This window comes from Athene noctua, chromosome 16, assembly GCF_965140245.1.
Source record: "Athene noctua chromosome 16, bAthNoc1.hap1.1, whole genome shotgun sequence".
Lineage (NCBI taxonomy): Eukaryota > Metazoa > Chordata > Aves > Strigiformes > Strigidae > Athene > Athene noctua.
This window is the reverse complement of record NC_134052.1, coordinates 16,367,575-16,391,517: the sequence shown is the minus strand read 5'-3', so window position 1 is coordinate 16,391,517 and position 23,943 is coordinate 16,367,575. Positions and strand designations below refer to the sequence as shown.

The 23,943-nt window shown below is 60.4% G+C and overlaps 1 protein-coding gene across 5 annotated transcripts; it reads left to right on the top strand.

Annotated features, from left to right (window-relative positions):
* The first annotated feature begins 4,526 nt into the window (after nt 1-4,526).
* Nucleotides 4,527-22,327, top strand: BCL2L1 (BCL2 like 1). 5 transcript variants are annotated; one of them, XM_074920342.1, is made up of 3 exons: nt 4,527-4,729; nt 5,758-6,418; nt 21,817-22,327. In XM_074920342.1, the coding sequence occupies exons 2-3, from the start codon at nt 5,864-5,866 to the stop codon at nt 21,952-21,954; spliced, it is 693 nt and encodes a 230-aa protein (XP_074776443.1). In that variant the 5' UTR covers nt 4,527-4,729; nt 5,758-5,863; the 3' UTR covers nt 21,955-22,327. The 5 variants fall into 5 exon arrangements, with proteins under 5 accessions (XP_074776443.1, XP_074776441.1, XP_074776445.1 ...); XM_074920340.1 differs by having other exon boundaries at nt 5,753-6,418; XM_074920344.1 differs by lacking the exon at nt 4,527-4,729 and adding an exon at nt 5,049-5,066 and having other exon boundaries at nt 5,753-6,418.
* The last annotated feature ends 1,616 nt before the right edge of the window (nt 22,328-23,943 follow it).

Below are 23,943 nucleotides of genomic sequence, written 5' to 3'. Positions count from 1 at the left end.
CTCCATATCCTCCAAGTCCCGCGCAGAGCAGGATTTACTGGGAAGCGGCAGTTCACTGAAAGGCATCTCGCTCCTCCGCCCCTCGGCTCGGAACACTGGGGTGATTTACGGCTCCGATATGCCCCCTGCAACGCTGCTGCAGTCCAGCCAGGCTCAGCCAAGGCCAGCCCCAGCCTGCTGCCCGCTCCCGCGAGGCGTTCCAAAACGCCCAATCGTGATTTTGATGGCAGAACCACTATTATCTCAATCTTTTCTTTAAAGTCGGGGAGGGGCAAAATTCTTTCCACTGTGGCACTCTTCCATCAGAAGTAAGGCGCAAAAATTTCTTCTCATTAATAGGGATGTTACCTAATTAGCAGGCCCTATGTGCATTTACCAGACCGTGGTTGCAGACACGCTGTAATCCTACGTGACTCCAGTGTGGGTTTAAAGGGTAACCCTGCTCTCCCCCACATCCATCACCTTCCGTGTCGACACTGGTGCTCACAGAGCTTCGCCGCGAGCCAGCTGGGGAACCCTCACCCCGTCCTGCAGGATCAGCTTTCACCTGGTTCGCAGGGAGCTGCTCACACCACCGCTGGTGCAAGAAAGGAGAATCCAGTCCTCTCGCTTTCAAAAATAGTCCAAATTCCTTTGCTAAAAATGACTGCCTAGCTAAAATATTTATCCTCTTTCTAGGTCCACTCCCCTCGCTGACCAGACGTGCCTCACACAGCCACGGCCCCATACGGTTTCGGTACTGACCGGCACAGCCGTACCCAGAGAGGAACGGACGGCGGGTTTCTCTGCACACCGGGTTTCTTTTGAGTAACTACACTTTGGCACGTTCCAGAAGAGTGCCTTGGCCTGGTTTAGATTAGTTAGCTTTGAAAAAGGATTAAGCTAAATTGGAACAAGCATTCCTATCCCAGAATAAGACTGATCCAACAGCAAGTGCAGTAGGTATTTCGGAATAACTTCACACCTCACTCTAATCCAAATTAGCTTTAAAATTCTGACACGATTCCATCACAGATGTGCTCAGTGTCTTTTTCTCAATGTAGCTGTTAATTTCTTGCCAAAAACATTTAGCCCAGAGAAGGCCAGAGAGGAGTAACTCCCAACAAGACCTACACAGTACTGGCCTAGCTACAGTATGTGAAACTCAGCACCGGGCGTGTTGTAAGGGAGCACTTTGCAATTATGATCTAATCAAAAGGGCCTCTTATTTTTAGAGCAGCAGCCCAGCAGGGACTGATGGTTATCGAGCCACACAACAACAGCATCCACTGCCTGGCACAGAGGACCCTCCCAGCCTTTGTGTCGGAGACAGGAGGCGGCATCCCAAGGTGAGAAATTAGAGGTCGGAAGGGTAGAGAATGGAGGAGTTTGGCAGAGCAGCAAGGAACAGACAGAAGGAGGCTGCAGAGAAGATCTGCTCTTTCTTGCCAGCTTGCAGTGTAATTAGATAAACCCCTGGTCAACTTGAGACGACACCTTATCACACAATACACCACCAGAGCTCCACAGATGTTACTTACTCCAGACGCTAACAGGATCAGAAAGCGGGGAAAAGAAGTACCAGATACACAAAAAGGCTATTCTGGGTTATAACAGCAGATAAATCTGAAGGCAGTCGACCCACATGCCTCAAAACCCAAGACGGGCAATCAGGAATAAGCCAGAGAAGCTCCTGCAAGGCCGAGGGAGCTGCACAAAGCGCTCAGTAATTCCAGTGCCTTCTGCTGGGCATTCACCACCGACTGCTGCTTAAACACAGGACGCTGCACTAACCAGGCAACTTGTTTAACTCAGCCTGGCAGCTTCTTTATCATTCTACAAGCCAAAGCTTTCCATCCCTTTTATAGGTGTTATAATCCCAATAAAATTCCCAGATGCTTTTCAGCAAAATGTAAATTTCACTTAAAAATGCCGTAAATTGGACCATGACAAAGGGCTGGAAACTGCCTGGCTCTAGGTATGGTCCTGTCACTGCAGCCACGTAGGGAACTACCACACCACAAAGCCTCCACCTGAACTCCTTCAGCACGATGCCAGCAGCCGCTAACAGAAGTCATCCTCACTTTTTCCTGAGCAAAGGTTAAACAAACACTTTTACAAATTCCAGATTTACAGCTTCGCCTTCCTCTCTGGTGCTCCTCACCTGATGCTCAGGCGTGCTTTTCCACAACACAGAATCAACACCAAATTCATCATTCCGGGTATGGAACGGAGGCAACGCTGCTGTTCCATCATAAAATACTCAAACTGGGAGACAAAACCCTTTAATTCCACGCAGGCGAGAGCTTTGCAGACCACCCCCAACTGCAGCCTACAGAAAAAAGGGAGCGAGGTGCTGGAGCAGCAGCTTTTCGCTGCTAACGGCCCGGACACGACTCCCAACAGCCCAGAATAAACAGCCCTGATATCCCACACTCCCTAAGAGATCCCACGAGGTTTAGAAGACACGAAGATGGGACATTCTAAGAAGAGCTGTTCAAGGAAAAGCAGATTATTTTTAGCCAGTATAACTTCAGTTTATTGTTAGGTACAACTGAAGCTCCTCTAGCTTAAAAAAAGCTCCTGTATAAAAGGAGCTAACTTAATCCTTAAGCCAGGCTCTGCCTGGTTTTCCTCCCTCCTTTTCCTAGAAAGGGGGATTTGGTTTAAGAAGTAACATAGCTCTACACTTGAGACGCACACTTCAGGTTTTGAGCAGTGGGTGTGAGCGAACAGTTAATGGCACAGCGCAGCGGGCAGCCTGCTCCAGGCTCTGGGTTGAATTTCATCGTGAATACACCGTTTCATCACGTCAAATTTCGTGGTTGTTTGAAGACTCGCAACTCAACACACAACTTTATTTTACTCCGACACAGGTACCGTAGGCTTGTTCCAGTACCGGGAACCGCGGGCTGGCCCCAGGCTCCGGCTCCTTCAACCCCACGGACACAAGAGGTTTGCAATCAGCCGGCGGGGCTCCAGGCCCACACCCCGGGGCTCCGGCTAGGATCCAGCCCTCCGGTCACCGCGTCAGGACACGGCAGAAGGGCCCCGGACGCGAGACGAGCACCACGATTGACTTTCTGCCTCCGTTTCCCAGCCGTGCCCTCACGGTGCTGCGAGGGGCCGCGTTACCGATACCCGGGGTTGGAGTGGGCCCAGTCACGTACCCCACAGCCAGAGAGACCCGACCGAACCCCGGAGAACGGAAGCCCAGGCCGCCATTACCGGACAGCGTCTACCAAGGAAAATGGGCGAGCGAGAGGAAGCCGAGAGGCCCCCCCCGTTCCCCCCCCGCGGCTGGGGGATCGCGCGGTGCCCGGTAACGGCCACCCGGTACCACTCACCTCAACGCCGCGGCCGCCCTACGCGGCGCCTCCACCCGCCGCCGTTAACGGATTTCAAACAGGACCAGTCGATCTAAACGGACCAATCAAGGCCTCGGGCACGCCCCCGGCGCGTACCGATTGGAAGCGCCGCCAAGCGGCCAAAAGGACCCGGATGAGCGAAATCCCGCCCCGCCGAACGCTGCCCGCAAAGGCTGACGGGAAACGTGATGCCCGAGCGCACGGCACCGCCCCCCGGAAGGGAGAGGGAAACCACAACTCCCACAATGCACCACACGGGGCGAGCCCGGCCAATCAGATGAGGCGCCGCTTTGAGTGTTATTCGGTGACGGCCTATCAGCTGCCGGTAGGCGGGTCCCCCGACCGGGGCCGGGTGCGGGCTGTTTCGGCAGCGGCAGGGAAGGCCGCGCCGCCGGGACAGGAGCGCACCGGCCCCGGTACCGGGGGTCGATGGAGCGTCGAGCTGGCGGCTGCGAGTAAAGTAGCAGCTTCCGTCTGTCTCCCGCCCCACGGGTGTCCTCGATGCAGCACAGGCAGCCTGCCCGCGCTCCCGGAGCCCTGCCTGACTTCCTCCCGCTGCCGGCTGTTCTCACCGGATCGGCTCCTCCGACTGTCAGACCCAGGGGCGGCGCCTTCCCGCCCCCCGCCTTGCGGCGAGCACGGCCAGGCTCCCTGCTGCTGGAGGAAAGAGCCCTTTAGGCCGCGCTACCTACCCCAGATACGGCGTAAAACCCCCCGCGACAGCGAGGCAGCCGGGCAGAAGGCTCTGCTAACGGGGCAGGGCGCTGCCGAGGAGAGGGCCGGCCCGAGGTGCCCCAGCCGCCTTCCGCCGCCCCGACACCGCCCACGTTAGCTTTCCCCTGGCAGCTCGGCGGCATCACTGTGCTCTGTGGAAACACCAACAAAATTTTTTTTTTTTTTTAAATCGCACGTTAAAGCCCGAGCTGCCGTGCGGGGAGAGGCGGCCGTGGCAGCGCGCTCCGCCGTACCCGTGAGGGGCGGAGGCCGCCGCAGCCTGCGCTGCCCACAGGGGGCGCCAGCGCCTCGCTCTCCGCCCGGCGCCCCCGCGCCTGCGCACCGGCCCCACCCGCCCCGCGCAGGCGCGCTCGCCCTCCCTCGCCGTTTAACCGACGCTCCCGGCCCCGCGCATGCGCGGCGCTCTCCGCCCCGCTTCACCCCGCCGTGCGCATGCGCCCCGCCTCCTCCTGCCCCCTCCCACCCTACCGCACCCCCCCGGCGCGGCCCAGGAGCGCGGCGGCCGCTGGGCGGATGATGCGGAAGGAGCTCGGGGACTGCTGAGCGGGCCGAGGCCCGGCGGGGCTCCCGGCCACCCCCGGCGTCGCTGCCAGCCGGGCCCGCGGGGCAGGGGCGGGAAGGACGCGGACCCTCCGCCGGCCGCTGAGGTGAGGGGCGGAGTGGGGCAGGCCGTGAGCGACGCGCGGCTTAACCAATGGGAGAGCCCGCTTCCGGGCCCCGCCCCGCGGGGCTCTCCCGGTGGGTGATTGGCTGGCGAGGGAGGGGAGGGGCGGGGGGCGGCGTGGGCGCCGTCTCGGCCCTCGTGCGCGGGCCCCGTGCTCGCCGCCCCGCCCCGCGCGGGTACGGTGGCCGGGAGGGGCGGTACGGTGGCCGGGGGGGGCAGGCCGGGCCGCCCCCTGCGGCCCTCCCGCGGCCCGGTGTGTCACCGGTGCGGCCCCGGTGGCAGCGCGTGGCTAAGCGCAGCGAGTGACCGGAATCGCTCCCGTAAGGAGCGGGGCGGCGGCAGCCCCGGGCAGGCTGTGCCCTGTGAGCCCGGCCCTGGTGGCGAGGACTCGCCGGTTTTCAGCCGGAGGGCGGGGGCTGCGCCCGGCCGAGCTTAACCCCCGACAAGGCGGGTGGAGGGTTGCGCCGCGGTTACCGTCAAACCGAGCCCCGTACGGGGCTCCTTAACCCTTGGGCAACGCTGCCTGCCCGCTTCCGCCGGTCGCCGTTGGGCAACGCCGGCGGAGGGGGCGGGGGGAGCTGGGCCCTTTAACGGGCGGGGCGGGGGCGGTGCTGCCTCCGCCTCCGCGGCGCTCCGGGACTGGCGGAGCGCGGCCGGGCCGGCCCGCAGCTCCAGCAGAACGAGAGCCGCCTCCGCCCCGGCCCGGCCCGCAGCCGGCCTGCCAGGCAGTGCCTGCACCCGGTGAGACCCCGGGGCTGGGGACCGGGGGCTGCTCAGAGCCAGCCTGGGGGTCCCCTGGGGTTCGAGGTTGGTTTCCCGGGAGGGGGGTGTTGCAGTCGGTTCTCTGCGCCGTTTCAATCCGGTGGCCCTGAGTCTCGGCGTAAAGCTGCGGGTGATCTCAGTCTTAACGATAAGCTATGGGCGGTGATGGCTCGGGTGCCTCTAGAAGCTGTAGCGTTAACTGTTTCTTTGTCTCTCTCCTCCTCTGGTGTTTGTCTGTGCAAAGGTCAGATGTTTCCATCGGTCGTGGAAAAGAAGAGTGGAGTCGGGACCTGCTAAGTGCTGATCTGCTTGTGCTCCGGACCATGGACTCATTGAGGGTGTCCCAGGTGTGAAAATGTCCAGCAGTAACCGGGAGTTAGTGATTGACTTTGTTTCCTACAAGCTCTCGCAGAAGGGATACAGCTGGAGCCAGCTGGAGGAGGAGGATGAGAACAGGACTGACTTTGCAGCAGAGGACGCCGAGATGGATGGCGTCCTCAACGGGAGCCCCTCCTGGCACCCGCCCGCCAGCCACGTAGTGAACGGAGCCGCCGTGCACCGGAGCAGCCTCGAAGTCCATGAAATCGTTCAAGCGGCCGATGTGAGGCAGGCGCTGAGAGAGGCGGGGGATGAGTTTGAGCTGAGGTACCGGCGGGCTTTCAGCGACCTCACTTCCCAGCTCCACATCACCCCCGGCACGGCGTATCAGAGCTTTGAGCAGGTAGTGAACGAACTCTTCCGCGATGGAGTGAACTGGGGTCGCATCGTGGCTTTCTTCTCCTTCGGAGGAGCCTTGTGCGTGGAGAGCGTTGACAAGGAGATGCGGGTATTGGTGGGACGCATTGTATCTTGGATGACCATGTACTTGACCGACCACCTAGATCCCTGGATCCAGGAGAATGGCGGATGGGTAAGAGCTCCTCTCCCCGGTGGGGATGGCTGCCGGGGTCCTCCCTCGCTCCAGGCCGGCAGTGGTGCCGGTCAAACCGGAGCACAGCTCCCCTCAGGGTTTATTCTAGTACCTGTCCTAGACCTTGCAGGGAGATAAAGGGGTGTGTGGCCTTTCCCTCTGTGCTCTTAATGTTCTGCCCCAAGAGGGTCAGTCCATCGCAGTGACACAGTCTATACTCAGCCATGTCCTTCTCCCTGGATGTTACGTAAAAGACCTGTTTTCCAAGAGCCTTTGGAAATCTAATGTCATCCAAGCTTGTTCTTCGGGCGGGAGCCCTTGCTCCCAAGCACGTTCCTGGTGTCATTTAACAGCAGGGAGTGGAGCTTCCTCCTCTCCCAGCGCGCAGAGCTCCGGCAGGCCGGCCTGCGGTCTGCCCGGGTAACAGCTACTTCTTCATTCTGGAGACAGGGCTTTGCCTTCTGCTGTGCTGATGGTGAAGCAAATCCCACAGCAGATCCAGGGAGGGTGGGTGGGTGCTGGGCCTGCCCTGAGGTGGTGCAGTGGGAGCCAGGACTGAGGTGGGGGCAACCTCTGCTCGACCTGCAGCTGCTTCTTGCTTGGCAGGGAGCGACGCTCCCAGCTGCCCCAGCAGCAAACCCGGTAAGCTTTCAGTGGTGAGGTATTAACATGAATAAGCATTTCTTCAGGAAGCATTCTTGAAATGCCGGGTCCGGCTGGGCCCTGCTGCCTGGGACTGCCAGCGGGAGGTATACGACCTGCAGATGTCTTGAGTTTTCTTTTTTGCTTCTGCATCTTTAGTGATTCCCTGCTGGTGTAACCTTTACTGGTGCCCACTGGGAAGAGTTCACGCTGTCAGTCGTTAGCATCTAAACGGTGGGGAATTGCCTTACTGGTGAGACAAGGCCTTTCAGTCCCGTTCACCTCCTAGTCGATCTCAAGGAGAGGGCAGGGACCTTTGAGCCCAGCGCTGTGCTCTGCACCCTCCTGACACAACAGGAGAGGCCCAGCAGCCCCGCAGAGCTCCCCAGCTCCTCGCGCCTGGCCAGCGATGCTGGGGACCCCGGAAAAGACGGGGAGCCAGTGCACCCAGGGAGAGGGAGGGGTTCACCCAGGGTGCAGGAATCCCAGGAATGTGGCCGCCCTGGGGCACTGCCTGGGTGGGGCTGCTCAGACAGAGGAGCTTGGTTTCGATTAATAACCCGGGATCTGCTGGCCATTTCATCAGGCTGTATCTGGCCCATTAGCTCTCTCATCCTGCAGATAACCCTGGCCAAATGCTGAGTTCCTTCCCCCTCCCTCTGGCTTTGGCTTTTAAAGCCACAGATTAGTCTTGGAATTGAGTGATCAAATTGAGGTTTCCAAGCTAGTGTGGCTGTTGCTGTTAGTGACGGATTGGGCTGTATCCTGGAGACCTAGGCGATAATGCAATCTGATTTTTTGTAAATGAACTCTCTGGGGGATTTAGATTAAATCACTGGTGGAAAATCACTGGTCCCTGCTTGCGGGGAATGAAATATCTCCTCCCTCTCTTCCCCACCCCCAACCACCATGGTTAAGACTCTTCAATTTTTTTGTGTCTGTCTCTAAATTCATTGTTTGGAGCAAATATTTGTTCAACAGATTGCAGAAGGGTCAGGACTCCTCTCTATCTGACCCGCCCACCAGCTCTCGCTTTGAAGATCGCCGTTAGCCATGTTTCCCACCCTGGGGAACAGCCTTGCTCTCTTCTTCTAACCTTGAACGGGGTTTCTAACTTCACTGCTCAGGCTGTGCTGCTGCCCGGGCTGTGCCGGCAGCTGGAGAGGAGCCGGCAGGGTGGTAAAGGCCGTGGAGGCGAGGGGATCCACCCCATCAGCCCCCCCCCCCAAAAAAAAAAAAAAAAAGGGCTGGGCAGTGTGGCTGCTGCCAGCCTCTTGCAAACCCCAACCCGGTGCTTGTTTGACATCTCAGCTGCAGCTTTGCTCCATGCCCAGGTTTCACCGTGTCCCTTCTCGGGGTGGGGAGGGGAGCAGCTGGCAGCACGGGGGCCGTAAGAGCCCCTCACGCGTGGGGCGTGCGTGGGGATGCTCCGCTTCGCTCTCGCGCGACTCCAGCTGCGGGGAGAACGCTGCTGGCCTGGCGCCAGCTCTCCCTGAAGCAGAGAGTGCCACCCTGCGCTCGCCGCCACCGAGCGGCCCCTCTCCCGCCGCCCTCTTTGCTCCGGGAGCCTCTTTGGTGCGTCTGAGCTGTTAGAGCCTGTCCCACGCAAACAAAGCTCTCCCGAGAGGTGCAGCAGGCAGGTCTCGGGGAGAGGGATGCAAGTTCTGGCAGGCCTGCTTGGCAGGGCCCAGGTGGTTTGCGTTTTGGAGCGCTGCAGCACTTCTCTTCCTGGAAAGCCCCTCCGGAAGAGGGAAGGAGCGCGGCTCCATCGCAAGTGTCGCGCAGCCTGGCTGTGTAGGAAGCTCTGTTTCATTCCCACCAGTGGAACAAAGGCAAGCGTAGGATGGCTGCAGGGTGCAGGTTGCCTTTGGAGGGGCCTGTTAGGGCTGCTGTGTGCTGAGCTGGAGCAGTTTTCTTGAGAAACCGTTCTCTGAGGCAAGGGGGAAATGATACATCCTGCTACGTAGCGTTAACAGGGGTGTATTTTGTCACATTTACCGGCTCTGCCTTGGCTTGCCCTCCTCTCTGCAATCTGGCACTGAGAAAACAAACAAGAACAACCCGAGGGGGGCATTTAATAACCAGCTAGAAGAGATCTGCTGCCTTGGAGAGCCGTCAGAACCAGAGGAAGCTTTCCTGGGGCAGTTGCTTTGGCCAGGACCAGATCCCACTAGCTGTGAAGTTCAGTGATCCCAGTGGGGATCGGGAATCGGGGCTGGGGGGGAGAAATCTGGTGAGGGGGAAGCTCCGGGTGAGCAGGAGAGAGCCTGGCAGGCAGAGATCTACTGACTGTGTGTAATCTGTTTGAGAAAGGAAAGGGAGCAGTAGATCCTCCTGTGGATGGCAGCTTTTCCTTCGAGGCTAAGTCCACGTTCAGGGTGGGATTTGAAGAGGGTGTTCTCTGGGGGCTACGGACATGCAAGCAAGAGGTTTCCTGTTTGCAGGGTATATGGTGGGGACCAGCATGAAGGGGCTTTGTCAGGCCAGGACTGAAAGCATCTTTGTCACCAGTCTGCGACGTCTGAATCCCAACGAATTGGGCTAGGCTGATGGAGGACAAAGTGCTTCCCGCGATGGCTCCACGCGCCCCGGGCTCTTGGCCGGCCCTGACCGCACAGGACTCGGTGTGCCAGGATGTACACGTTGTGTCGTTCTGTGGTGGACTGGAAGCTTGTGGTTCTGTCGGGGGAAAACCCTTAGAAGATGTCAATATAGCCAACTCATTTTCTATCTTTTTAATTTTTTTGCTTGAATGATAGGAAATGACTCAGCCCGTGTCATGTGACAGAACGCAGCTGGGATTTCGTCCTGTGCTCTTGCTCCAACCTTCTCAATGCTTTCAGGTTGAGAGCTAGGCTTTGGTTCTCAGCTCTTCAGAAGTGCTTTTTGGCTTTGTGGCACTGCCCAGGTATCCCACACAAGCCCTCCCTGCAACCGCCACGTTAGCTGGCTGATCCTGCCTGCCCAGGGTCCCCGCGCCTTCCCGGTTTTTTGGGGCAGTGTGACATAGGCGCAGGTTTGAGTTGTGCTGCTGTGCCCTGACACTTGGTGTGGAGGCACGGCTGCGCGTGGCGCCTGGTGGGGAAGGCAGCCCCCTCTGGGCTGAGCGTTGTTTGCCAGAGCTCTGCCAGTTTAGGGGTCAGTATGTCGGGTTTCGGGGGTGCCCTGGCGCTGCTGATCCCGTGTGAGATCGCAGCCATCGGTTTCACTTGGTGGCCAACACGCGGCAGAGCGGGCGGGAGGAGGTGACCATGGATATTTCACAGCTGAATCCCAAGCGGTGATCTGCGAAGCTTAGCTGGGTTATCCCTTCCCACTTCGTCCTCTAATTATTTTACACTCTGGATTCCTTGCAGCTGAGGCGGTGCCCTCGCTGCCATCACAGCTGAGTCCCCTCGTGTCCCCTCGTGTGCCGGGTGTTCCCCCCAGGCCGAGGGATCTGCCCGGCCCTCGCTGCCGCAGGCTCTTGGCCCGGGATGTCCTGCCTGGCGCAGCCGTCCCAGGTAGCCGTATCCCGGCTGGGGAGCTGGGCTCAGCCTGCAGATCTCTGGCAGCTTCTCGCAGCTCCCTGCCTGCGACCTGGGAGGCTTTTCTGCAGTGCTCTCCAGGAAATGCCATTGGAATGACTTCCACTGCAGCTTCCTGCCTGGCCCGCAGCAGCATTCCTGCCGCTAGACCCAGAACGATGCAGAGGCGAGTTTTCAGAGTTTTGCTTTTCGCCCCGTTTACTGGGTTCTCCTTCTCTGGGGCCCTGCCTGTTTTCCTTGTCGGTGTTGGGTGCCGTTTGATTACGTTCCTTAGATCTGTGATTAGAGCAGGCGCCTGGAAGGCAAAGCTCCTGCCCATCACTGCCTGTGGCTCAGAGCAGCCCACTTAACCCCGTGGTCTTTCAGCTAAAGGGATAGCGTTTCCTTCCCTCCCTGGGGAGCCACTGGGAACTCAGCTTTGTAAAGCACTCTGAGGTTCTTTAATCCGAAGAATAGAACGTCCTTTAAAAAAAAAAAAAAAACCACCAAAAACCAACCCGGTGGAATAATGAACAAACTGTTTCTTGCTGCTCTGTGTTCACAGCCGCTCTCAGTAATGTCAGTCTTCCTGATCATCCTGCTCCCCCTGAGCACTGCCCGGGATCTCTCCCCATCTCAGCAGCAACAGGGTGTCCCACTGCAGCAGAAGGGGGTGTGAGGGGGAGCAGGGTGCTCTCTTTTCCCCAGTGGAAGCTGCAGCCTGCTGTACGTGGCTGCACCTGGTTTCCCGGAGCTCCTGTACGGTTGGTGTTGGTGGTTTCCCCCTGGGAGCGGCGATACGCCTGTGGCCCACACCAGCTACAGGCTGAATGGTGGCACGATGCTTCGAGGCCTTTGCTTAAGCTTCTCTCCTTTGATTTTTACCAAACTGCTGACGGCTGTAAGCACAGTCCCACCTTGACGTTACAAGGAGTATTTCTCCAGCAGCTCTTTCCCCACCAGCTGTAAAGCTGGAGTATTCCCAGGAGGAGCTGGGGGAAGGGCAGGGATGGGTATCAGTTGTGGAAGTGTTGCAGACCTGCTGAACCGAGAGGCGAGGGATTAATGGTGGCTTCTGCTGGGGGAGCAGAAGGGGGCTGGGGGCGGCTGCTCTCTCCCCTCTGTGACCCCGCTGGCAGTCGGGATGGCTGATTCAGTGCCAAGGTATGCTCTGCGGGGTGGCTCCGCTGTTGCGTGGCAGGAGAGCAGCAAGGCTCTCCTCCTCCACCCTCCCGAGAGGGATGTTACCCTTAAACACTATTGTTCTGAGCAACTAAAGATTAACGCACGTAACGAAGGCATGAAAGGGAAGCGCTGTCCCTCCGTGCCAAGGCACTCCTTAGTTTGCTGCCCTGGCCTTGGACAGGGAAACTGTTCCTCCTCCCTGCTCCCCGCCTGGAAGGATGTGAGAGGAGTGTTGGGTGCAAGATAGCTCTGCAGTCCCGCTCCTCATCACCCTTGGGATGCCGAGGGCTTGAGTTAGAGGATGTGCTTTCTCCAGAGCTTTCCCTGCCGCATGCCCGTGGCGGGGGACACGAGGCCTTTGCTGGGGGCACCAGGGCAGCTTCGGGGGTGTTCAGATGGGGAGAAGGGTTCCTCTTTGCCACAGAAGCAGAACAGCCCGGCGGAGCGAGGGGACAGAGGGCTGCCGGGAGGCCGAGCCGTTAGCAGATGGCTCCAGCTGGGCTTACCGGGGCGCAGGTGTGGGTTTCGGGAGGCAGCCTTTTAACAGAGATGTCAGTTTTGAACCCAAGAGGCTCAAGGGGCTGAGCCGTAGCTGCCACGACTTGCGTGCTGGGGAGCTGTGACCTAGTTGTGCTGTAGAAATGCTCGGTTTATTTTTTTATTTTTAGGTATTTTGCTTATTTTACCCTCATGTTTAATTTAGTTAGGGGGAAAAAAAAAAAAAAAAGGAAGAAAAATCTGAGCGCTGAGCAGTGCTGCGAAGGGCTGCCTGCCGGCGGGAGCGCCCGCTCAGCTCCTCCGTGCAGGCAGCGTCTCTCCAGCCGCCCGTGTCTTCTCTCGGACACGTGCTCACGTGTACCAGCCCGGTGCTGTCTCCCAGGATCTCTTTCCTGGGAAACCCAGCGCGCTCGGTGCTGCTGCCTGCCTCCGGGGTAGCGAGGGAGGGAGGAACAAGATTCGGAGCGTTGAGCAGAGAGGCTCCCGTGGCCACGGGGTCTGTTTGAACGTTGTTGCTGTAACTGGTTTGCCTTCCCTCTGCTGCTGGGAGCAGGGATGTGGGTGAGCGTTTCGGGGGGGCTTTGCGCTGGTTGTTCTCTCGACCGCCTCTTGCCCCTGTGTTTATGAAGCGTGCCCGAGGAAGGGTGATAGGCTGTATCTGCGAAGAGGGAAGTTTCAGGGGTCTGTGTGATTCCCCTGGGGAGAGCTGTTTGAATTTATTGCATTAGCCTCCTTCCTGCTCAAGCCTGTGTTTCAGCTGTGTCTGCAGACGTAGCTTCTGATTTAAGTAGATCCAATTAGTAGCTAGCTTCTGGCATCAGTAACCTGCTCGGGGAGATGAGCCCTGGAGATGAGGAGCCTCCGGCGGGAGCAGGGCTGGGCTCAGCCTTTCTGCCCCTGCTCCTGATTTAGGACGAGCCCAGAGCTCCCCTCTCGAGCCCTAGTCCTGAGCTCAGGGGGAAACCAAGGCAGGTGTTCTCAGCTCCGTGCTCCGCCTGGCCAAGAACAAAGAGCAGGCAGGTTCTCCCTGCCTGTACCGCTGCCAGGCAGGTGCTCTTAAGACTGAAATCAAATACTTCAAAACGTGACAACTTGGCAGCAGGCAGGGCTTCGGGCGGGAGCAGGAGCTGCTGGCGCTGGGAGGTGTGCGAGGGGCCGACTGGCAGAGCCGTGCAGGGACCTGTCGGGTGGGGGTAGGACTGGGCGCCCAAGGGGAGGGAGCTGCTGGAGCCGGCTGCTTCCCGAAGGAGCACCGAAGGGTCTTCTCCTCTGCGGGAGGGTGAAGGGCGTTGGGAAGCTCAGAGAAGAGGCCTAAGCTGGCACAGAGCTGGTTGGGCTTGGGTGCAGCGATGGCCACGCTCAGGTGGAGCGGGACAGCTGTTTGCATCGCTTCATTAGTTCTCCAAACCATACTGGTCCCATTTGCACATCTCCTGGGTGGTTCTGGGTGTGTGGGGAGGGGTTTTTGGTAGCAGGGGAGGGGGCTACAGCAGTGGCCTCCAGTGAGAAGCTTCTCAAAGCTCCCCCAGCTCCAGGTTGGACCCGTTTCTGGCCAAGGCCGAGCCAATTAGCGACGGTGGCCGCTCCTCTGCGATAATGCATTTGAGAAGGGGAACCTGGGAGTTGTGAGGACAAGTTAGGAGAAGGACGCCTCTGCGAATGCTGAGGGCAGTGGAAGGAAGGAGGAGGAAAGGGGGGACGTGCACTGGTGCAGAGCCCCCCTGTATTCCATGGTGAGACAGCAGGGCCCCCCCCACCCACCCCCCATGGGGGTCACTGGAGGAGCAGAGGCCGACCTGGGCCTGGGCGGGACCCCGCAGAGCCGGACTCTGAGGGGAGGAGAAGCCCCCGCTGTTGTAGTTTGGTGCTGGGAGGGCTGCAGCACGGGGGGGTGACCCATGCTGGAGCAGCCTGGGAATGGCTGTGGCCTGTGGGAAGGACTCACACCGGAGAAAGTTGGTGGAAAGACTGTCTCCTGTGGGAGGGGAGCCACGTGGAGCAGGGCAAGAGTGCGAGGGGTGTCCCCCACCCCTGAGGAGGAAGGAGCGGCGGACTGGCTGCACCCCCATTTCCTTGCCCCCTGTGCCACTGGAGGTAGAGAGATTGGGAACAAAACTGAGCCTGGGAGGAAGGGAGGGGTGAGGGGAGGCGTTTTTAGGATGTGATAACGCTTCTCACTGTCCCACTCTTATTGTTAGCGTTTAAATTAAATTGATGTTCTTTTTTCCTTCCCCTGACAAGTCTGTCTTTTGCCCGTGACCATAATGGGTGAGCCACCCCTCCCTATCCTTCTATCAATTCCTGAGCCTTCTACTTTATTTTCTCCTTCCCATTCCAGAGGGAGAAGGGGCAAGTGAGCAGCTGCCTGGCGCTCAGTTGCCCTCTGGGCTCAAAGCAGACACTGTTTTTTGCCGTGGCTGAGGCTGAGGCAGGCTGGGGACACTGCGAGTGTCACGCAGGCAGCACGGCTGGCGGCAGTATGTGACATTACTCTGTAACTCGTGGCGAGCTGGCTCAGGGTTTGGGCTGGGATGCGGGAGCTGGGCGTGTACGTGGCCCGGGGTAGTGTCTGGGTGACGTTTGACTTATGTATGGAGAAAATGAGGTGTTGCTACCTGTCATGAGCCATCACGGCAGTGTTGCAAGCTCCCATCCTGTAATGGTGTGGCTCACCAGTGTATTCGACTTGCCGGAGAGCTAATATCTTTTATTAGAGCAACTGACCTCATTTAGAAGCTTCCAGTGCACCAGCCAGTGATTATTTCATGCAACAACACGTATGGAGGAGCCCAGGGCAGAGCACAAAATCTCCTTCTCGTGCTGCACCACACGCTCCCGCGTTTGCTGCATCAGCTGCCGACTCTGCTTCCTGCCCTCAAGTCAGCAAGGATTTTGCTAAAAGGGACTTCATGGCCTGAATCATTTGAGATTTCATGTGGACTAACAGGAAGTGAAAACAGAATGAGCACATCTTCCTCCTCTTCCTGCACCCCCACCCTTTCCCCTTTTTCATTCAAGTGGCGTGTAAGAATTACAGCCTGGTGAGGTGCAGGGGCTGAAGCGGGAAGCGGCGCGGCGTGGCCGCTCCTCTGGGATGCTGGAGGGCAAGTGGCTTGAGGTGGCACAACCAGGTGACCCTTCCCCGGGCTGTGACTCCCCTGGGGACCGTCCCTGCACCCAGTCTGGCCCCCCCCGGGCTCTGGTGGTGCTGCTGCTCCCTGCAGGGTGGGTTTGGGGTGAGGCCGGCGGCGCGGCGGAGCTGTCGGCATCGCACGCCTCAGCCCCCGGGTAGGGGTAACGCGGCTGGGCCGGCGCACACGGGAGCACGGCACGGCTCCTCGGCGCAGGTTTCCCCACAGTTACACAAGGGCCGCAATTGCAGAGGAGCTGTGACGTCTGGGAAAAGCAATGACAAGGTGAAAATTGAGCTTTGTCCCTCGGTTGTGGGGGACTGTGCCGAGGTGCTGTCCCATGCAGCGAGCTGGCCGTGGCGCTCGGGCTGCCCGGCCCCGCCGGCGGCAGATAACCGTGAAATTAAAGCAGGAGTGTTCCCCTGCCCCCCGAGCGCGCCCCTCGCACAAAGGCGGGAGGGCTGCTCTGCCTGCCGGGGCTCAGACACCATCTGTCCGGTGGGGAGAAGCATCAGAGAGACCGTCTTGCCTCGGACTATTCCACTTAATGCCCTTTGGAAAACAATCCCATTCCCAGCAGGTGCTAATCTCTTGAGTGGATCCGGCTCAGCCAACATGTTCTTCTTTCGCTGTGCCTTTGTACCGCGGGCTCGTCGCCTGCCAGCCGTCCCGCTGCCGAGCGCGCCGGGGCCTCGCCACCTCCGGGAGCCCTCGGCCCGCTTAATTCTGGGAGAAACACTGATGAAAGATGGATGCGAGTAGATTAGTCATTTGCTCCGTCTCCTGCTTTAATACACGCGAATGTTTGGGCAGATTTCTGGAACAGAGCGCGGTTCCCTGCTCTCCATCTCATGCTGCGCACAGCGGTCTCCCGGGGCAGGGACGGGGGGTTACAAGCTGTCACCGTGGCCCCTTTCATGTATTTGGAAAATGCTGAAATTGTGCTGAATGGTGTGGGGTTATTGCAGGTTCCCTGGAGCTGGTGATGAAACCAGTTTGACAGGAGGCTGCTGCGGCGAGGATTAGGGCTGGAATGTGCTAGTGAGGGTTTGTTTCTGGTTAGAAAAGAGCTGGCTCTGCCCTCACTAGGCTGAAGCCCCGCAGGTTTGCTGGGCTTGGGGCTGAGGCCCCAGGGACAACGTCCCCACGGGGAGCGAGGCTGGGATGTGCTTATTTAATTAACCCTTTTGAGTTTACTGCGCCAAACCTCAGAGTCTCGGGGTTCTCTGGATGCAGAGCCCTGGAGCTCGGCCAGGGGCAGCACCCACTCCCGGGGCAGGAGGGGCAGTGGGGTGGGTGGCATTCCCTGCCATTGTCATGGAGATCACCAGCTGCTTCCCTGGAGGTCACCATTTGCATAACAGTTAGAGCTGGGGCTCTGGAGCCTTTGCACCTGCGAGTGTGCTGTCCCCAGAGCCCCTTCCCCTCCCCACGTCCCCAGAGCCCCTTCCCCACCCCATCCCCAGCCTGCCCAGGGTGCTGACGGGGACCAGGGGGGTGCAGCTGGCGAGCTGGAGGAGCTCGGAGTCCTCTGCCTTGGCAGGCAGGTTTCCTCGGGGTGCTGTGCCCGGGTGGGCAGGCGCGCCCCGTGTCCCTGCCGCCCTCCTGCAGGGTCTGGGCTTCAGCCAGGGCTGGGGCCACACAAGTCTGGGGGAGCAGAACGGAGGGAGGACCTCCACGATGTCTCTTCCACTTTCCCAGCACAGAGAGACCCACCGAGCTGTGTTTACAGGATCCTAGTGGCAGCCTTTGGGAATATTTGTGTTTTGTTTTTTGTTTGGTTTTTTTTTTTTGCAAAGATCTCAGCTGCCTTTTCCCTGCTGTGCTTCACCTCCAGGTTCACATATGCCAGTCCCACGTGGTGAGCTGGCAGCCCGAAGGGGCTCTGGGAGCAGGTTGCTGTCGATGCAGGGCTTTGTTGTGGTCTGCGCTGAGCTGCTGCTTTTCTTTTTCGGGGCTCGTCTTGCTGCTCGGCACAAAACTCTTCCCAGCATCTCATTAACAAATGTCTGTCCGTCCAGATGACTCCGGTCGTGGTCGGCGATTGGTGTTAGGCCTCTTAGCAGTAACACAGCTGTAGTTAAGGCGAAGGTATAACAGAAACAGCCTTGTTTTCAAGTGAAACACTGCCTCATGACGAGAATGCCTGGATTGGGAGTCAGATGCTGTGGCTCACGCCGCTGGCTCGTACACAACTCCAGGCAAAGCACGTAACCTCTCCGCACCTCTTGTTGATCTGTCTGGGAACAATGCTGACTTATCCCGCAGGAGGTTTTGGAGAACCAGCTAATTTTTTATCAAACACATGAAGATCCTTAGGTGGGAAAGGCTTTTGCATGTGCTGAGCTGGTTGCGGTGGGTGTCTGTCTCAGACAGGCTGGCCTGGTGTCGGCGGCGCGGGGAGGCTCTGTAGCTCCTGCTGGGGTCAGGGTCTCGCAAAACGCTGCTGGTTCACTGTGAATAGCCCTGGCAGAGCCCAGCTCTTCTCTGCTGGCCTCAGAGCTTCATGCTGGTGTCTCGGTGACCTCCTTATCCTTCACCTCCCCGTGCAAGGGAAGCTGTGAGCACCCAAACTCTCCCCTCCCCTTTCCACTCAACCTCTGGCTCGCAAGAGACCAGCTGGGGCTTCGTTGCCCACATGTTTCCTTCGCCTGCCCTCGCGGTCCGGTGTCTCTTACTGAATCCTCTTTCCCCAAGTGTTGAGGCTTGAAAGAGGAACCTGCTCTGCCCCGCTGGCCCTGAATGGGATCCAGGCCCTGCTCTGCTCCCGCTCGGCCTGGGGAGCTGCTTGGGCGGCGCTGGTGAATGAAACCAGCCCAAGCTCTGCGGTGGGGACCAGTGACAGGCCGCAACGTTGGCTCTTCCCCTTCCCGCTTCCAGGCCAGGATGTGAACTGTCTCTCAGCCAGACCTCGTGCTTGATTAATCTGCTCTCCCACTCGAGCCAGAGCACCCTGGGTCAGACCTCCTCCTCTCTTCTCTCTCCTGCAGTGTCCTGTGTTGTCGCTGGGCGATGTTGAAATGGTTGGTGCGGGCTGAGGCACTGCAGGTGTCTCCAGAGCCTTTGGCACTGCAGAACCTCCCAGTCCCAGCTCTGTGGGCTGGTGGAGTCTGGATCTCCAGCTCCTCTGCCTCCTGCAAGCAGCACATGCAGCTGGAGGGAACCCCCCACCCCACCCCAGCAAGTGCTGCTTTAAGCTCCAGCAAGAAAACATCGGGTCGTTCGCCAGCACTGGGGCAAGAGCGGCAAAGAGGAGGGATTGCCTTCTGCAGAGGCATAACCTCGCGCTGCTTCCTCATCGCCCGCCCCAGAGCATCCTCCTGTCGGACGTGTCTGTCACCCGGGGTGGGGAAGGGGATGTGACGGGTTTTCGGCAGTGGAACAGCTTGTCCTCTCTGGGGTGGAAGAGGCCCGCGGGCACGTGGAGAGGGTGGTTGAGACACTGACGTGCTGTTGCTACCGCAGTCCTTGTGAGTGACTGAGGAATTCCAAATATTTCCTCTCAGATAAAGGTGACTGGGGGAGGCCAGAAATATCTGGACTTGTCTGGGCAAGCCTGAGATCCCAGCCACCAGGCCAGAGAGGTCAGAATCGGTACTGGGAGTGCTGGGCTTCAGGTGCAGAGCGGCCGAGGCGCGGGGCGGTGTGGGAACGGAGCAAGCTGCCTTTCCCTAACCTTCAACTCGCCCCCAGCGCCGGCGGGGAGGACACTCCCGCCTGTTTTCCCACTCCCCCTGCTCTGGGATCGCCATTCCCAGGGGACACATCTGGGCTCGCAGTTGTGCAGGGGCTGCGCTATCGCCGCTCCTGGGGACGCTTTCCCCGAGGAAGGCCGAGGCGCTCGCTCCCCCCCGCGAGTCTCCTGCAGCCCCCGGCTGCGTCTCCAGCAGCTGCTGCTCCGTTCCCGGGGGGAAAGAAAGGGGCTTGCGTCCCCTCCCTGCCTCTGCAGGGCTCTTGTCATGCTCTTCTCCGCCTGTAGCACCCGATAGCTTTCTCTTCGCAGTATGCCATTTATCTCTTGTTCAACAAACACTTCCTTTTCTTAGAAGTAAGGGCTTCGGAACATACTTCTTGGAACTGCCTTTCCCTAAGCTCGGCAGCACATGCCATGGAGGAGCAGCGCGGAGGCTCGGGTGACCGTCAGGCCCCTTCCACCTCCGCAGCCTTCCCGGGGACGGTGGGGACATCCCCTCCCGTGGGTCGGGAGGAGCCTGCAGAGACGCGTGGGGCTCGCGGAGGGGCAGGGCATCCTGAATCCCCCAGCAAAGCAGCTTTTTCTGGGGGATACATCACAAGGGCGCAGCCTCCTTCCTCCCGCCGAGTGCTCCCGCAGCACCGGGTGCTGTGAGTGCGTGGCTGGGCCGTGTGTCCGAGGGAAGGACCTTCCCGGGGGGCGAGGGGTACAGAGGGACGTTTTAGGGGTGGTGGAGGCTCTCCACAGCTGGCAGTTTTGGACAAGCCTGTGTCTTCTGCTCCGCTTCCCCTGTGCCCTCCATCCCCACCAGCCTGCTCGCGGTTCACTGCCCCTTGCCGTGCTCTGTCACTGCTCCGTTGCTCATCACCACCTATCAGCAGAGGGATTTCCTGTGCCGTAATTAAAAATATCCCCTCCTTGGGTTTGGGTTTTCCTCCCTGCCCTCTCCCGCAGCACATCAGTGGCTGTTTGTGCAGCCGTTGCCCCGGGTGAGCAGCCGGGCGGAGGGGCTGGCAGCGGGCAGCAGCCCTCACATTTCTCCCTGGACGGCACCTGGGCGTGAGCCGCCGCCGTGCCCGTTCCTGTGGATGCTGGAGACGGTGTTTGGTGGAAGGCAGGGAAGAGCTTTGGTGGGGCAGAGGCGGGTGCTGAGGGGCTCAGCTCACCCAAGGCCTGTGACTGAGGAGAGGGACGGAGCCCGGCTCCCTGGGAGCCAGCGTGCGTGTTGCACGTCTCGCTGTGAAACGCTGTGTGTGAGCTCGATCGTGAGCCTGTGGCATGGTGAGGAGACACCCTGCAAGCTGTGACCATGCTGGGGCTGTTTTGGGGGAGCCAGGGGACTGGCACCAGATTTCCCTGAGTGATGGAGAGGCACCTGCCCAAAGAGCCTCTCGATCCCAGTCACCGAACTCCCCCCCAGATCCTGCAGTAGTGATTCAGCTCGTCACAGGCTGTGGGGAGGCAGCGTGCGGGCAGGGATGCTGCCCCTGCCTCCAGGGAGGCCGTGTTAAGGCGTGACACAAGCACAGCGTCAGCCGGGCTTATCTCTGCTTTCCCAGAGCAGCCGGGTTACTGGAACTGCATTTACTTATCAGGGAACAGGGGACCTTGCTGGGAAGATGGGCTGGAGGTGCGACAGCATCAAGCCCCTGCTGACGCCGAGCGGCTGCTATCCCTGAGCCTGGAGCTCGCAGCTCCAGCTCCCTCTCGCCCCGGTGCTCCTGTTCGGCCCTGATAAACCTGGGAGCTGCTGGGGCGTGAAGTTCCCTGCTCACGGAGCCTGCGCAGGGACCCCAGCAGCTCTCCGTGAGCTGGTCCGGGGTGCCCGGGGGAGCAGGAGGGGTGGCATCGTGCCCTGGGGGTGCTGCTCGGGTGCAGGGGCCAGGCGCGCTCTCTCACAGCCTGTTTTCGGGAGCAGTTCAGCTCTGGTGGTCGTTCTCTCTGTCCTCCGTCCCCCCACCCCAGTCCAGGCCACAGCTGTCTGTCCCCAGCCCCGTCCCACGCCTGCCCCGGAGGGAGAGGGGCTGTGGCCCTTCGCTTCGTGGCGAAATCCGCCCAGCTCTTGGTGTCGCTGGAGACGAAGGACTGGAGGTGGCCGGCTGGGACGGGCCAGGCCGGAGTGACTGCATTCCTGGCCAGGCCTCCTGCTTGACCCGCTTGCCCGAAGCCCGGCGGGGGTAAGGCAGGAGTTTCACCACCCAGAGCATCTGCCTTCGCCATGGGGATTCGCAAAATCCAGCTCATGCTGCGGAGAAACCTGCACTGGGCCGGGGGGTGCTCGCCGGGGCACGGCAGTGGGCAGGGGGAGGCGGGGGGCTCTGCTTTGGACCCCAGAGCGGCGGGGGGCTGCTTGGTGTGGGCTCCTGCCGCAGTCGTGGGCACCACCACCACTGCTGCTGCTCCCCCAGGCCTCGGCCATGGAGGCGAGCCCAGCGTTTTCCTGCTGCAGTGATTTTTATCACACTTCGATGCTAATTTTAGAGCGCCTGGCGCACGTGATGCATCTCCTGCCCTGCCCGCGTGGTGTTCTCCTTGCAAATCCTTTCTGGCATCCACTTCTCTCATGACTGGTCCTGTGCTTCCCCCATCGCCCGCCGTGCGTGATTCAGAGCAAGGAGGCACAAGGCATCTGTCACCCTCCCAGTCCCCGGCGAGAGCCCGGCAGCCTTCCCACCCCTCCCCGCCCAGGAGGTCCCTGCGCTCCGCTCCCCCCACCCTCCTCACCCTCCTCTCTCCCCACAGGAGCGCTTTGTGGACCTCTACGGGAACGATGCTGCTGCCGAGGTGAGAAAGGGCCAGGAGACCTTCAACAAATGGCTCCTGACCGGGGCGACGGTGGCAGGAGTGCTTCTGCTGGGATCCCTGCTGAGCCGCAAGTGACCCGCCGCCGCCTCCCCCCCCGCCGCCGGGACGGCTGCGCCTTCGCCACCACATCCACTACACTCCGCTCCCGAGCACCGTCACCGGGCAGGGAAGGGGGGGGCAGCAGCCCCTCTGCCTCCCGGCCGAGCGTCCCGCTCCACGGAGCTTTCTCCCTCGTGCCGCCAGCTCCTTTTATCGTAGCCCGTCTTATTTACCGTTCCGTTGTGTTTTAAAAGCGCTGAGACCGATGCAGCACTTCAGCCAACAGCTCCCAGCGCTGGGGAGGTCCAGGCAGCTGGGGGGGGGAGTAATGGCTAGAAGGTGTCCCAGCACTGCAGGGTCCTCTAGATCACTTTGAAGAGAATAAACAGACTTATTTTTGCATGTGTGAGTGCGTGCGTGTGTGTAGATGTGTCACTAATATAAGGTTCCCCAGCCAGAGCAAGGGTCGAGGCTCCGTGCCCCCGTCCCCAGCTCGCTCAGGCCCTGGGAAGAGCCAGGCTGCCCAAGGGGATGGAACTTCCCTGCCACATCCCGGATCCCGTCCCCGCTTCCTCCGGGCAGAGCTTGTCCCCGTGGGGGTGGTGGCAGGGGGGGAGCGGGGAGGACGAGGCAGCTCTGCCCTCAGCCCCGAGCCCCCGGGCACTGCTGGGAGCTGAGGCCGGGCTCGGTGTGTCCGGCCCAGGGCTGTGCCTGCTTTGAAAGGATCTTCCTCCTCTTCCTCCTCTTCCTCCCCCCCTCTGAATGTAGCTTGCTGTGTGTGGGGCAGTGCACGTCCCCCCCTCCCCTCACGCCTGCCCCTCCAGGCTGGCAAAGGAGGGAGGGGGGCCAGTGCCAGCCCGAGGGGCTCTGGGGTCCAGCGAGCGCAGGAATAGAGCCGGGGGGGTGGCAGGGGCAGGGGGGGAGCGATGCCCCAGCCCTTCCCGGGGGTGGCCGAGCCTTGGGGCCAGCAGAGGAGCAAGCCCGGGGGGGGTGGGAGCGAGCCCACAAGCCGTCCCCGCCACCAGGCAGCCTGGGTGGGGACAGCGGGGGCCCCCGGCTCGGTGCCGGTCCCGTAGCGCAGGCAGATCCTGTCCCCTGGCGTGGCTGTGACGGGTGCGTGCAGTGGCAGAGGTGCCTGGCTTCCCCCCCCGCCCCCCCCGCCGCCCTCCCTCCCCCCGCTGTCACCGGGGCAGGGGACCTCTGGGCTTGGAGCTGAAATGAGCTTTGACAAATAACCCCCCCTCGTCCTTGCGCGCCCGCCGGCAGCCCCGGCTGCGCAGGAGGGCTCGGCCCTGCACACCCCCCCGCGCCCGCGCTCTGCTGTACATATCCGAGTAGTTTTTAATTCATTTGTGAATACTCTTAATGCTATTTTTGTTATCTTGTCTGTCCGTATTTATGTGTGGGGCCGTGCTCCCTGCAGAGGCCAAGGTGGGATGGGGACGGGGCGAGGGGGGGTGCGGTGGGAGGCTCCGGGGGGTCCCGCCTGGCCCCCGAGCACGGACTCGCGCTCCCCGCGTAGGAGCCCACGCGGAGCCCGCACGGGCAGCGCGAGGACCAGCATTAGCCCCGTGGCCGCTTCGGTTTGCAGGTGGAGGTGAGTCCACTAATAAACTCTTGGCATTGGAGCTGCTGCTGGTGCTGTTGTCTTTGCGGGGGGGTTTGGGGGGGATTCGGGGGGCTTTGGGCAGGATGGGTGGAGGAGGACAGGGCCTCGCCCTGCCCGGGAAGGGTTGGGGTGCTCCAAGGTGTGAAGGGCGGGGGGAATTGCTGCTGTCCCAGGGTGGGCTCTGTCACTGCCCCCCCCCCCCCCCCCCCAACTCATCCCTTCTGCCCTGGGCCAGGCCCAGATCTCCATCCTGTGGGGCTTGGATGTGGGGGGGAGCCCCAAGCCAGGCTCGGCTGGGCTGAGGGTGCCGATTTTGGGGCTGTGGGCTCAGCACCAGTGGGCAGCCGGGCCGGGGGGGGGGGGGAGATCCACAGTCCTGTTGGGGTGAGGCAGCCCCCCCCGCCCGTCCCGTGGGT

What these genes read in the sequence shown, in the direction of transcription:
- BCL2L1 (XM_074920342.1), top strand. Translation starts at nt 5,864, where the DNA reads ATGTCCAGCAGTAACCGGGAGTTAGTGATTGACTTTGTTTCCTACAAG. An exon ending in TCCAGGAGAATGGCGGATGG is followed by an intron (nt 6,419 to 21,816) that starts GTAAGAGCTCCT and finishes CTCTCCCCACAG; the next exon opens with GAGCGCTTTGTGGACCTCTA.